The sequence below is a fragment of the Terrapene carolina genome, unplaced genomic scaffold (genome assembly GCF_002925995.2).
Source record: "Terrapene carolina triunguis isolate 2854851 unplaced genomic scaffold, T_m_triunguis-2.0 Scaffold718, whole genome shotgun sequence".
Lineage (NCBI taxonomy): Eukaryota > Metazoa > Chordata > Testudines > Emydidae > Terrapene > Terrapene triunguis.
The window spans coordinates 25,850-40,078 of record NW_020665069.1 but is presented as its reverse complement, the minus strand read 5'-3'; the positions used below and the strand labels follow the sequence as shown (position 1 = coordinate 40,078).

The 14,229-nt window shown below is 60.5% G+C and overlaps 1 protein-coding gene across 1 annotated transcript; it reads right to left on the bottom strand.

Annotated features, from left to right (window-relative positions):
* Window positions 1-249: 249 nt before the first annotated feature.
* Window positions 250-11,442, bottom strand: LOC112123342 (guanylate-binding protein 1-like). Its single transcript, XM_026660169.1, has 10 exons — window positions 11,290-11,442; window positions 8,253-8,436; window positions 8,018-8,145; window positions 7,177-7,286; window positions 6,789-6,982; window positions 5,004-5,246; window positions 4,140-4,414; window positions 3,456-3,668; window positions 1,620-1,722; window positions 250-1,061 (listed from the first exon to the last, which is right to left on the bottom strand). The coding sequence occupies exons 2-10, from the start codon at window positions 8,425-8,427 to the stop codon at window positions 631-633; spliced, it is 1,872 nt and encodes a 623-aa protein (XP_026515954.1). The 5' UTR covers window positions 8,428-8,436; window positions 11,290-11,442; the 3' UTR covers window positions 250-630.
* Between the last annotated feature and the right edge of the window lie 2,787 nt (window positions 11,443-14,229).

The window sequence follows — 14,229 nt, the reverse complement described above, 5'->3', positions numbered from 1 at the left end:
GGGAGTTTGTAGCCACCTGCCGGCCCCTCCCGTTACAGACGGGGGGATAATGACCCAGCTCTCAGCATGCTGAGCCGGGGAAAGGAGACATCCCCACAGCTGCCTCTCCCTAGACACCCAGCAGCCGCGTTACAGCGCCGGCAGGGATACGGCCCTGGGAGTGGGGTTGCATTTACATGGCCGTAGGGGCATGCAGGGAAATTGGAGCCTGTCGCTGGAGATCCCTGTGTTAACACTGTGCGTGTAGATAGCACCATCCGCTCAGCACCTAACAAACACAACTTGGTCCTCCCAGAGGGAAGGTCCCCATTTCACAGAGGGGAAACTGAGGCACAGAACAGTGATGTGACCAGCACAAAGTTACACAGAATTACAGTGCAGGAGGTGGGCACAGAACCCAGACGTCCTGGCTCCAGCCCACCCGCTCTGACCACTAGACCCTGCTCCCCTCTCGGAGCTGGGGACAGAACCCAGGCGTCCTGTGACTTCCTTTTGCAGACAGCGCCGGGCCCTGTGTTAGTAGCTGGGGGATCTGGCAGACCGCAGGAATTAGTCAGCAGAAGCTTTCGGCTGTGCAGAGAAGCAGCGTTTGTGGGACCTGCCGCCGGGGGGGACCCCACAGGGGCCCGGCTACTTTCGTCTCTGGGTTTTACTGGGGTTACTCGTCCCCTTCCCCCGCTGGCGCCTGTACGTCAGAAAATCGGACACGCTGGCGACGGCTCTCAGCCCTTCCCCAATGGCGCCGAAAAGCTTTGACAGAAAGTCGGTCGTGCTGGCGGAGCTGATCTCCCGCCGGAGGCCCGAGATCTCGTCCTCCATCAGCCTGGCTTTCTCCACGAAGCCCTTTTGCAGCATGGCCTCCTGCTCCTTCAGCTTGCTCTCCAGCGCCCGCTCCGCCTCCTGCCGGGCACTGGCCAGCTCCTCCGCCACCTTGGCCTCCAGCTGCTTCACGTTCTCCTGGTGGCTGCGCTCCTGGTCCTTCAGCAGCTGCTCCGTCTGCAGCCGCTTCTCCTCCGCCACCTTCCGCTGCTGCTCCAGCATCTCAGCCTTCTGCTTCTCCTCTTTGGGGGGAAAGAAAGGGGGAAATAGAGGCACAGCCCCTCCCCCAACCGCCTGGAGCAGCCCCCGGGTACCACGCAAACCCGCACCCGACTCGGTTGGCATGAGACAGGGCGGGTAACTAGGCAGCCATCCCCTGACACCAGCATCTCAGCATGGGACCTACCTAACCACGGCTCGAAGGGCAGTTTGGATGGGGACGCACAGAGCCCCTGGCATGGGGGGCAGAGAGGGGCATTCAGAGCCCTGGGCATGGGAGGAGGGGCAGGGGGTTGCAGGGAGTCTCTGAAATAAAGGGGGCTGGGAGGGGGCACCCGGGGAGTTTGCTGGGGGGGGGGGGGGGTGCAGGGGGCTCCCGGGTGGGTGCAGTGAGTTTGGCTGACAGACACTCTGCAGCGTGTGACCTGGTATTATTTGCAGTCTGCATGGCCGTAGCACCCACGAGCCCCAGTCCCGGCCCAGGGCCCCGCGGCGCCAGGCGCTGCACAGACACGCTACAGCCACGGAAACTGGGTCTGCTGCAAAGAAAAGGGGGCAGGGGCTTGTTTGTGGGGTCTCACCGGCCACGTGCTTCTCCGCCTCCGTCAGCAGGTTGTCGGCCTTCAGCACGGCCTCCGCCTCGGCCTTCTTACCGGCCAGGAACTGCTCCAGAGCCTCCTCCGCCTGGGACCAGAGATGGCCAAGCGCTGGATTATTCGTGAGCTCCAATCAATATGCTAATGAGCTCCCTCCTTTCTCAGGGGAGCAGGCCTCACAGGGGACTTTATTCCACCTCAGGGCAAAATGTTCCCCCCATGAACACAGAGGGATCACAGGGGCCGGAGTCAGGGGTGGGGAGATGGGAGCTGAGCTGCAGCTCAGGGACTGATCCCGCCTCTCTGCCGCCTCATCCCCTCGGGGCTGGAAAATCAACGCTTTGGAGGGGGCTTCCCCACGGTGTGCCAGACCCCCGGGTTAGAAAGCAAGCGACTGGGTCGAGAGGAGCTGCCGGCTCGCAAGGCAAATGCTGTCACCCGCGGGGCAATGTGGGTGTTTCTCTATGAGATCTGCTCTCGTTCATACAGGAATCACTTCAGGGACGTCCTACGCCCGGTGCTATGCAGGAGGTCGGACCCGCTGATCACAGGGGCCCCTCGTGGGCTGAGAATCGATGAACCTCTGACACATGTGGTGTCATTTCACACAAGGCCTGATCTCTGTTCATACAGGGCCGGATCCAAAGCCCATCGCAGCCAATGGAAAGATTTGGATTGGGCCCAGGCAGAGCGGGGCAGGATCCTGGGGGGAATTTGCCCCCGGCGCCTTCCTGCTCCGTGACCAAGGGAGACCTTTCCAACTCCTCCCGTGGGATCGGAGTCCATCACCATGGGCCACAGTGACTGCAGGTCACAATTTACCATGAAACACACAGTGCCCTGGCGCGGGGCCCCCGGGCCGGGCACTTGGCCAGCTCAGCACTGGCGGGAGGGGGGCTGCGGGGGAGAAGCTGTGGGGGGCAGGGGAGCAGGGAGGGAGGCTCACCCGCAGCCTGGGGGGAGCAGGCGGGTGGTGCGGGCGGCAGGAGCGCCGCGAACGCGGCCGGAGGACTCAGGAGGACATGGGGCGGCTGCGCAGCCGGCCGGAGAGAAGCGGCGCTTTGAAGGGGAAACATGCTTCTCTCCGGCCGCCGGCTGTGCCCTGGGCTGCAGCCCCCAAAGCCCCCGCGTTCCGGGCAGCCCTGCCTGGCGGGGGGAGGCGGCTCCGAGAATCGCAGCCAATGGGAGCTGCGGGGGTGCACGGAGCCACTTGCACCCCCCGCACCAAACAGGAGCTGCCCCAGGTAAGCGCTCTGCACCCCAACCCCCTTTCCCATCCCTGAGCCCCCTCCCGCACCCTAACTCCCTCCCAGACCCCCACCCCCAGGCTGCTTCTGCCCTGTAACTCCCTCCCAGACCCCCTCACCCCCACCCTGAGCCCCCTCCCGCACCCTAACTCCCTCCCAGACCCCCTCACCCCCACCCTGAGCCCCTTCCCATGCACCTAACTCCCTCCCAGACCCCCCACCCCCAGCCTGAGCCCCAGGAGAATGGAGAAAAAATGAAAAATGGGGGGGAGGGAGATAAGAGACAATGCTCCCCCCACAGAGGGGGCCCCAAAAAATGAAGCTGAGCCCAGGGCCCCACAAACTCTGAATCTGTCACTGATCAGACCCCGGTTCCCCCCTGGCCTTTCCCTGCCGTCGCCCCTCTGCTTTGTCCTCAGCGAAGCGGGGAAGCCTGACTCGGCCGCGGGGGTTTAGGCACCAGCTCTGCTGGCGAGATACGAGCCGGAGTGAAATCCGGCTCCTTCTCCCGGAGCTGCAGTCGCTGTTGTAGCTGCCAGGCCGAGATGGGGGGGAGCTAATTTCAGACACTCACCTTGACTCCTTTGTTGGGCTTGGCCCGGTAATTCTCCACCACCTGGGTCTGGTCCCTGTCGTAGGCCTGGTACCCGCCGGGCTGGGAGTAAAGCCCGGCGCTGAGTCTCTGCTGCATGGCGGCCGAGAGCTCCTCCAGCAGGGCGCGGCAGGTCTGCTCCGAAACGGCCTCGTTTTCTGCGAGGATGTCTGCGTATCGCTCCATGATCCCGGCCTGGGCACGGAAAGGGAGAAACCCCATCGCAGAGCTACGGCTGGGGCTGGATTCCGGTGCCCCCCGCCTCCCCTGGCTGACGCCTGCACCCGAGTGTGGGTCACTGGCCAGTCGTGGGATCAGCGGGTCAAAGGCTCATTGGCCAGTCGGGGGATCAGCGGGTCAAAGGGTCATTGGCCAATCAGGGGAACAGGGGGCCAATGGTCCACTGGCCAATCAGAGGATAGGAGGGTCACAGATTCATTGGCCAATCGGAGGATTGGGGGAGCCAATGGTCCACTAGCCAATCAGGTCATCTGGGGATTGGACGGTCCCTGGAGCAGGGACCAGGTTTCGGTCGGGTATCCGTACAGCGCAGGGCACAAAGGGGCCCTGACCCACCACTGGTGCCCAGCGGGCCCCCCGCAGTGCAGATCCATCCCAGCAACGCTCTCCTTGCCGCTGGGCCCGGCCCGGGACGCCCCCACCTACCACCAGCTGCTTCTGGAACTCCTGCTCCTCGTCCTTGAAGGAGCGCTGCATGAAGAGCCGCAGGGCGTCCCCCTCGTGTGTCCCGTGCGCTGCCGAGAGCTCGGCCAGCTCCGCCGGCAGCCGCAGCGCCCCCATCCCGGCCGCGTAGTGAGCCATCGCCTCCCTGAGGGCCGCCTCGTTCTCGATGGCGGCCATGGCGGTCACCGCGTTGTCCAGGCAGGGCACCTGCCCGCTGCGGATGGTGCCCACGTAGCTCTGCACTAAGGAGCCGAACCCTGCGCGAGGGAAGGGGGAGGGGTAAGAGCTGGGGGGAGGGGACTGTATATTTGTACAGTACCTGGCACCCCGGGGACTCCGCTGGGGAGCATGTCCCAGATTCTCCTCCGCGCTGACCCCCCGGGGGATAGGGGTTATTCCCGTTGCAGACACAGAGCTCCTGCTCTTAGCTCTGCAGACCCCGGTCCAACGGGGCTCATCTGGGATTTGAACTGTCAGAGGCTCGGAACGAGTATCCTCTGAGCAGAGCCAGGGCTCCCTAGCCGGGCCCGGAACGAGCTCCTCTCCCTGGTGGGTCGGCCCAGCGGAGGCACCCGTCACACCCGCCCGCCGGTGGGTAACGCCAGCAGGATCTCAGCAGGGCTCCCTGGGCCTTTCTGCAGAGTTGGGACCGGGCTGGAGCCATTTTACCCACATATTTCCAAGGCAGGGGAGCGTCGTCCATCCGAACCTGAAACTGGGCGGCTCCCAGGATCCCTGAATGCAGGACAACCCCCCGTTTCCATCCCTGCTACGAGGCCAGGTGCAAGAGCACCCGGCAAAGTCATCAATCTGTGTCTCCTCCGAGCAGCCGCGGGGCTGACGTACTTTTCCCATTGACTGGAATCCCTCCTTTGACTGTCTTGACGTGGGAGCAGTGGAAGACGTAGTCACAGAACCGGCGGGTCTGGTCCAGGAACTGCGGGTCCAGGGCACTGGTGGGCAGCGAATCCAGCTGGCCCATCTCCTGCCGCGACGTCGGCTGGACAAACACGAAGCACTTGCGGGTGGGGAAGAAGTTGCGGATGCACTGACGCGGCAGGTTGAATTCCATCACCTTCTTGTTGATGCCTGGAGAGCCAAGGAGAAGCAGGGGGCTACACCCAGCACTGCGCTAATAACGGAGGTTTGGGTCGTTGGCAGCTTCCAAACGTCACAGAAAAATTTGGCTTAGGTCAGGTGGAAAACTAAAAGTTTTGGAAAATTGAAAAGCTGAGAAAAACCTACTTTGGAGCTGAAGGAAACGTGGTGTTTTGATTACGGCCATTTTTAAACACGCCTGGAGTTGGGATGCTGAATAAAGTCAAATGGAGATTTTGGAACCAAAAGTTGTTTAAAACCAAAAGAAAAAAATCCAGATTTTTGGATTTTTTATTATTTATTTTCTTCCCAAGTCAACAAACCCAACCGGAACCTGCAAAATGGTGCCTTAAACCGCAGGTTTCAACCAAACCCAAACGGTCGGCTGTAACTACACCTCGTAAGCAGGGTCTGAATGAATTGTCCCCTGACAACTAGCTGGGAGGGGGAGAGACTTCAGGAGCAAACTGTATTGACATGGACACACCTACTCTGCCTAGGTATCCAGCAGACAGGAGCAGTGTTGCTCAAAGTGATCAACTTTGGCTGGTGTTGGGTTACAAATCACTTTAGTGCTGAATGCAGGGTGGGGAAATGTTATCAGTGTTGTTGTCTTTATTGTATGAATAAAGGGGAGCAGAATTGTGCTTAACCTGTCCCAAATGAGGGGGCCATCCTCAGCGGAAAGGACCTCGTTAAGCCAGGGGCTCAAATGCCAGAACCCTGTACCAGTAAGAGGTGGGGTGACAGGTGTTCTAGCCAAGAGGTGTGGACTCGTCCTACAGTTCCCTGGACTGGTTTAACCTGTTCCTCCCCACTGTTAAAAGAGCTAAACAGGTTTCATTAGGAGCCTCTTCGTTATTTCAAATGCTCGGTCAGAGCTGAAATCAGTTGTGATGGGACATGTTTTCACTCAGCCTGTTGAGAGCTAAAAATCAGTAAGAGACTGACCAGCAGAGAGGCAGGTAGCAGCAGCAGGTGCCTGAGGGGTGGGCAGAACGAGCGGCTGGCGGGGTGCCCAGTCAGATCACGTGTTTAGATGGCAGAGCAAGCTGGGGCCGTCTTCCCTGGCTGGGAGGGGAACTCACATAGATGCACCAATGAACCCAGGGTCCTCACTGCCCAAGGACGACCCACGTAATCAAAACACCACATATCCTTCGGGGGGGGGGAACGCAGAGACCTGGTACCCAGTGGCGGCTGCAGAGCTCACAGATAACCCTGTTCCGTGTGCCGAGAAGGGCCGTTTGGATCACATTGCCCTATATTGTCCCCGTGTTCCCAGGCGCCCCCCATCTGTCTATCCCCACCGCGTGTCTCTTACACCGTCGGCTCATTGGGGCAGGGCCTGTATCTTTGATCGGTGTTTGTGCAGCACACTAGGCTCCTGGGCCATGACTGGGCTCCTGGGCCTCAGTGGCAGGAGCCGGGATGCCGGGGTAGATGGGCCCATGGGCCTGATCTCGGGGGCAGGGAGGAGGCAGGATACCAGGGGTGATGGGCCCCTCCTGCACACAGCGGACCCCAGCTCACCTTTCCTCAGGGCCAGCGCGTGCTCCAGGTACTGATCCTCCGTCACCAGCTGCCCCTCGATCCTCAGCTCCAGCGTGAAATCCCGCACGGCCCAGACGAAGCTGGGGAAGAAGCGGACGAACTCTGTGTCCTCCTCCACGTTGTCCCCTCCCTGCGCCTTCACCTTGATGTGCTCCGTCAGCTCCGACACGAAGCTGGGCCGGGGGCTGAGGACTCAAACTGGGGCCAGGCCTGGGTGCTACCACCCAGCGTGGGACTGAATGGGGGTGTTCCAGCCCCACATCCCCAGGGGCCACCCCCCAGGAGCCTCTAACCCACATCCCCCAGGGACCACCCCCCAGGACCCCAGCCCCATGTTCCCCAGGGGCCACCCCCACGACAAGGATACTGCAGCTGGTCCATGGCGAACTGGTCGATGGTCCCTTTGCTGTTGTAGACCAGGGTGCTGCTGAGCAGCACGGCCAGCGCGAAGATCCACACGTCGTTCTTGGTGTCGCCCTGGGCAGCGAAGGGGGGTTGGATCTGAAACACGAGCCCGGGTGCCCAGCACAGGGCCAGAGGGGGCTGCTCTGGGGCCGAGCGCACCGGCCTGGGCTGCACAAACAGGAGCCCTCCAGTGGCATCAGGGAGGGGATCTCCCCTCTGGGATTGGCCTGGATGCATGCCTGGTTCTGGGCCTGGCGATCCCTGCACCCAGTCCTGGGCCCCGCGCTCCCCACTGGCTGGTGATACATTGGGGAGGGGCCGGAGAAGAGCCCCGAGGACGATTCGAGGGTTCGAAGCCCTGCCCCAGAGCGAGCGAGACCAGGGCTCCCGCTGTTCAGCTGGGCCCAGGGAGGGCTTTGGACTCCCGTCTGTCCAAAGGGAGCAGAGAGTCGCCCGGGCTCCTCACTCGAGCGGGGGGAAGCCAACGGCTGGGAGGTGAAGTGCGGCAAATTCAGCCTGGAAATCAGGCGCCGGTGTTGACCGGGGAGGGGAATGAACCCTGGGAGCAGCCGGCCCAGGGACCGCGGGGGATTCTCCGTCCCTGGCAGTGTGTAAATGAAGGCGGCCATTCCTCTCGATCCGTTCCAGGAATTCCTGGGGGGCTGGAATCTGACTGGTGTTATCCGAGGGGCCAGGCTAGACGGTCACAGGGTCCCTCTGGCCTTGGGGGTCTCAGAACCTGCTCCCCAGGCAGGGGCCGCATGGCCCCTTTCTCCAGCCCCCTCCCGCCGCCCCCCGCTCACCTTCTCCACATCGCCCAGCCCCTCGGTGTCCAGCAGTACCAGCGTGTGGCCGGGCCGGCGGGGGTGGGGCAGGCACCACATCCAGATGCCCTTGGTGTGCGACTGCACCGTGGAGCCCAGCGAGAACCCTGGGGAGAGAGGAGACGGGGTAGAGACCCAGTGCCCGGGCACGCCTGCCCCCTCGCTCCCGGCTCCAGCCCGGGGCCCACGGGAAGGGGGCTGGGACAGCTCTCACCTCTCTGCTTCCCGGCCAAGGAGTTCATGAGATACGACTTGCCGGTGCGGTACAGCCCCACGATGGCCACCACCACCACGGGCTGGGCCACGCCGCGCAGGATCTCCAGCGCTGCGGGGTTCACCTCCAGCTCCCCGTTGGCGCCGTTCCCCACCAGGCACACGGGCCCCTCCATGGCCACGGGCTAAAGAGAGGGAGCGGCAGAGAGACCGTGGGAGGTGGTAACGCCGGCAGGGATAACACCGCGGCGCTGGCTCTGGTGCACAGCGCTGCTCACCCAGGCACAACAGCTGGAGTGGGGCCAAACTTTACAGGCCAATCATTTAGTCGCTACAAAATGCCCTTTCAGGTGATCCGATCAGGACTCATCGATCATTCATAATTCGCCCACCACCAATAACCAGTGGATCGATCGTCAAGCACTGACCCAACGTCCTATGCTGAGTGAGAGGGGCTCGCTCGGGCTGGGATGGGTTGAATATCTTGGTGAAGTCGCTTAGATTGGATCTAGTGGTGAAGAGGTAGTGAAGCCAGCAGCACACACAGAGGCTGGGCGAGACTTTCCCTGGCGTATTCGGACAGTCTATGTCCAGGCTGCAGGTGGGGTAATTATATCCTCGTGCCCCTTCCTGTATCCGGGGGACGTGACAGAGGTCGACACCATCATGACTGGTTTGGAGACAGTGACGAGGGAAGTGTTATTTCCCCCTTCACATGACACAAACCCAATGAAATGAACAGGCAGCAGATTTAAAACAAACAGAAGGCAGCATTTCTTCACACAGCGCAGTCAACCTGTGGAACTCCCTGCCGGGGGATGTTGTGAAGGCCAAACGTATAATGGGGTTCAAAAAAGAATTAGCTAAGTTCCTGGAGGACAGGTCTGTCAATGGCTATTAGCCAAGATGGTCAGAGATGCAACCTCATTCTCTGGGTGTCCCTAAACCTCTGACTGCCAGAAGCTGGGACTGGACGCCAGGGGCTGGATCACGGGATAATTGCCCTGTTCTGTTCATTCCCTGCGAAGCACCTGAGCGCCGCCACCCCACCTGGAGGAGCCTTGGCTAGGCTGGCCACAGCCCCGACCTGAGCCTCCCCCTGCCTGGAGGAGCCCGGGGCTGGCCACAGACGCGCCTCCCCTCCCACCCGGACTCTTTTGCCATGCCCTATGCAGGTTCCGGGGCAGCCGAGGATGCGGGACGTGCCTGCATGGGGCATAATAAAAGCAAAACCTTCGCCACCAAACCCCGCAACTGGGGATCCAGCGGCCGTGGCAGCGCCAGGGGAGGCAGCGTCTCCTCCGGCCTATTCTACCCACCACCCATGCTCAAGAGGTCACCTAGGCCGACGCCCTGTGCTGAGGTGGGAGGAAGTCCTGCCTCCTGTCCCTACAGCAGTGGCCACAGCCCCCTGGGGGGCCGCAGACGGTGTCTATGATTTCCAAAGGGGGCCGCACCTCCAGCCGAAATTCCCTAAGGGGTCTGCAACCGAACCCCCCCCGAGGTACAGAACAGTTCGGAGGGGAAATATTTGGTTTGAAAAAGTCGAAACGTTTCATTTTGACATTTTCCGAATGAACCATTTTGACTTTGTTTTGAAATTTAGAAGGCCAAATAAAACATTTCAATTGACCCCAAATGAATTCTTTTTCGTTTTTTTCATTTGCATCTGGCGTCGACCCGAAATGAGGCGTTTTTGTGATTTTCAGCCACTGACCTGAAAAATCAATTACTGGCTCAGCTCGAACATCAGCAGCTTTTATGCGCAATATATGTGTGTAGCGCCACCTCCTGGCGCGTTCACTGTGCGCTAGCGATTGACACCTGTCCCGGCGTCTCTTCTGCAGAGCGTTCCTGTAACATAGTTCTGCCCTTGTCCGTGTCAAACACCCACTTTCCGCTTCTCAAGATGCTTCGTGCAGAGGGACCCCAACCCCCATGACCTACCGCATTACAAAACCCAGGGTTATACCAAGAATCTCCCCGTTATTTCATCTCGAATATTATTTCTTATGTTTCACCTCAGTCAGTTTCATTATTACTAATGACACTTTGCTCTTCTCGTCTGAGGGGCTGAAAGAATTTCACACACAAAACAATTCATCCTCCCAGCCCCCGGTGGGTTTGGTCGTCTCTTCAACACAGAGAGAAACTAAGGCACGGATGTAGGAAGTGGAATTGTTCAAGGTTAGTTGCTGAGCTGGGAATAGAACCCAGGAGTCCTGGCTCCTCCCCTCTCTGCCCCCCAGTGTTATCCCCAGTTCAGCAAGTTGACATGAAACACCGCTACTTTTCCTCCCCTCCCTTTTCCTGCCAGCTCATCCCAGAGCAATCTCCGTACGACCTACCAGGCTCTCTTCCACCTTTACCTCTTTGGTCATTTTGTCCCCAGCTCTCATGGTCCTGGCAGCTCAGGTTAAGAACATAAAAACAGCCAGACCGGGCCAGACCAATGGTCCATCTCGCCCAGTGTCCTGTCTTCTGACAGTGGCCCAAGCCAGAGCTTCAGGGGATGTGGACAGAACAGGCCAATTTTGGAGAGACCCACCCCTGTCTTCCCCTCCCAGCGTCTGGCCGTCAGAAGGCCAGGGTGGGGTCGTATCCCTGACCATGTTGGCTAATAGCCATTGATGGACCTGCCTCTCCTCTAGCTTCTGTTCCACCAGCCTCGCTCTACAAGATAATGATGGACAGTCCGGCCCCGCCACGTGCCGTGAAAAGAATCTTCCGCCATGAATCACGGCGCTGTGGCTAAAGCCTTCTCTGCACAGAAGGGCTGCACCAGCAAACCCTGCTGGTGGAGACGCGGCTTCTACCAGCCAACGAGTTCTTGTACCCGGACAGCCTGACACGTTTGCTGCTAGAGCCGCGTCCACACGGGGAATTTGGCCGGCACAGCTCTGTCAGAAGGGGGGCGATTCCCCCTCCCAGGGACCTGATGTACCTACGCCAGCAAACCTTTTCAGGGTAAACTGGTGCTAATGATGTCCTGGGGCGCGGTGGGGCAAGCCGAAGGCAGAGCCCTTACCGTTCTTTACCTGTCTGGTGTTTCTCTCCGAAGTAGGGACAAGTCCCACGCTTTGCCGCTCTCCTCTGTGGCTTTCTGCCTCTCTCTGGGGTTGATGTGAAAAGCAAAAGCAAAAGCAGGCAGCACCCAGTATAAGGGGTGAGCTTGGAGCGTGGGGTCGAAAACTTCCTCATTGCTCAGCCTTGCCCAAGTCCTCTGATTGGTTCGATGTCTTCCTCAGGTGGCTGCCTCTAATCTGCAACCCTTGACCTTCCTTCTCACGCTGACAGCTCAGGCAGTTCCTCTCTCTTAGCAAGTTCCAAGGTGGCCAAAGTGTCCCTGGCCTCCCCTCTTGCATGGAAAACTTCCTGGCCCACGTTGGTTACCTCACTGACCCGTCTTGCCGTTCCCGCCTGGGGTGTAGCCGGAGGCGGCCCCGGCCATGGCTTGGCCTTCCCCAGACAGCAGCAGCTCCTGCTCCATGGGGAGGGGGGGCAGCCCACGGTCCCCCCGCCCCTGCCCTTCCAAGCATCTGAACGGCTTCCTGTTGCGCCGCTACCTTGCTCTCGCGAGTGCGGTGTGCACAGTTTCCTGTTAAGCCGTCACAAAACCACGAGCAGCGAAAAATCGCCAGTGACGTTAAGTGTTCGCTTAAAGCCAGACGCGGGGTCGGGAAGGAATTCTCCCCCGGAACAGACTGGCAGAGACCTGGGGGGGTTTCACCTTCCTGTGCACTGGGGCTGGGTCACTGACGGGTTTGAACTCGTGTCCGTGGTGGAGTCTCTGTCACTCGTCTGGAACCCGCGATCTGGGGCCGTCGGTGACTCAGCCGGAGTCGGGGTCTGGTACCCGGGGGGGAAAGGTTCTGGGCCCTGCGCCGTGCCGGGGGTCAGACGAGACGATCGCGCTGGGCCTGTCTGACGTTAAACGCGATGGGTTTAAAACCAGCCGGCAGTGCAAACAGCTCTGTGTCAAATGGAAACTGGGAGCGGCCAGGAGAACAGCCGCTCGTCGTGTGCCGGGAGCTGATGCTGGGAAATCAGCGTCGTTCCGACCCAAGGCCCGGTCTGTGTTTGGGGAACAGGCACGGCACCGTCCCAGAAAGCGAAGGTTAAACACTCCCCTCCCCCGCCCAGACACCCCAGCCGGCTGACCCCCTTCCCGCCCCTGGGTTCCCGGGTCGCCCTGTCCACCCCTTTTAATATTGGCGTAAGAGCTTTCTCAAATCCTCTGGGACCTCGTGCGTGTGCCAAGGTTTGTTACACATCAACCTCAGGGGTTCAGGGAGCTCCTCCGCCAATTCTTCAGCTACTCTTCCCTACCCGGTCCTGCCGGTTTAGACATGTCGACCTTTAGCATCTGGTATTTAACATCCCGCCGGTCACTGGCCGAACAGAAAGCCTGGTCCCGCTGCTAGAGCCGAATGCCTCGGCCACTTCCTTCCGATCCAGGTGGGGAACATTCCCCGAACCCGTCTGCCTTCGTCACGTCCCTTGTGGGGCTTTTCCCAGCTGGGCCCTGTAACAGCTGCACTGGGATCTCGGTTAGTCCTGAGATGTGACAAGGGCTTGTGATCCTGAACCCGACTGACCACCGGGCTTTGCACTGGTGCCTGCAGTTCCCCATATTAACGGTCTGAATCCCCTGGGTCACACCCTGCGTAGCTTGTACCAGCTCAGCTCATTCCACTCGCGGGGCTCCTGGCGTCCCTCCGTCCTCTCCCGCGTCCTCTCTGGGTGCCACCCGCCCGCCCCTGCCATGCCAGCAGCTCTGTGCCCCCCATCCCCCATTCATAGATCATAGACTCCAAGGCCAGAAGAGCCTACGGTGATCATCTGGTCTGACCCCCTGTGTCCCACAGGCCAGAGACTTGCCCCACACTAACCCGAGAGCAGGGCCGGCTTTAGGAAGTGCGGGGCCCAATTCGAACAGTTTCGACGGGGCCCCAGCAGGGATGACTAAAAAAAAATAAAAAACACGTAAAAAAACACGAGGGGCTTGTACTCACCGGGCAGTGCTCCTAGTCTTCGGCGGTGGGTCCTTCACTCGCTCCGGGTCTTTGGCGGCACTGAAGGACCTGCTGCCGAAGTGCTGCCGAAGACCCGGAGCGAGTGAAGGACCCGCCGCCGAAGTGCCGCCGAAGACCCGGAGCGCCGCCGGGTGAGTAAAAATTAAAAAGGAGCCTCTAGCCAGGGAAGGGATTCTCGGCCACTTGTCCCCACCCCGGCAGCCCTGCCACTGGGCGCGGGGCCCTCTTAGGCGCGGGGCCCTATTCGGGGGAATTGGTGGAATTGGCCTAAAGCCGGACCTGCCCGAGAGCGGATCTGTCGGAGGAACAGCCCGGCTTGATTTAAGAACCGTCCGTGACGGAGAATCCAACGCGCTTCTCAGGAAATTCTTCCCGCGGTTCATTCCCCTCCCTGGTACAAATGGACACCTGGATTCCAGTCTGAACTTGTCCAGCCCACCCCGTCCCGGGGCCTTTCTGCCGTGGGGCTTTTCCGATCTAGCCAGAGAGGTCTGTCCCGACTGTTACTAAAAATACCCTGGGGGCAGGGGGGCAAACACAGCAGAGCATTGCCAGGGCTTGCAGCTGCTCCAGGCCCAGGGGGGCTGACCCAACCCTGGCCGCAGCTCCGACAGCCCCGGGACTGGCTGCCAGACACCGGTTCTGGTGGCCACTGCTCCGGGTCTGAGAGCTGCTCCAGCCCTGCCCCCAAAGACATCCCGGAGGTCCCGGAAAGTCCCAGAATTTGTGATCTCCGTCCGTGAGAGAATCGTATCCGTAATCGCGAGTCAGACTCGGGTTTCACGCTTCCTACGGGGGCCCCGACCTGCCACCAGGCCCAGGAATCCGCCCGAGGATATAAAGCTAACGCAGCGCAGTACGAACTGCCTGGGCCGGGTCTGGCCCCCCAGCTGCCGTCCCAGTGTAGACGGACCCTGAGTGCGAATGGCGTGTGCTGTCCAG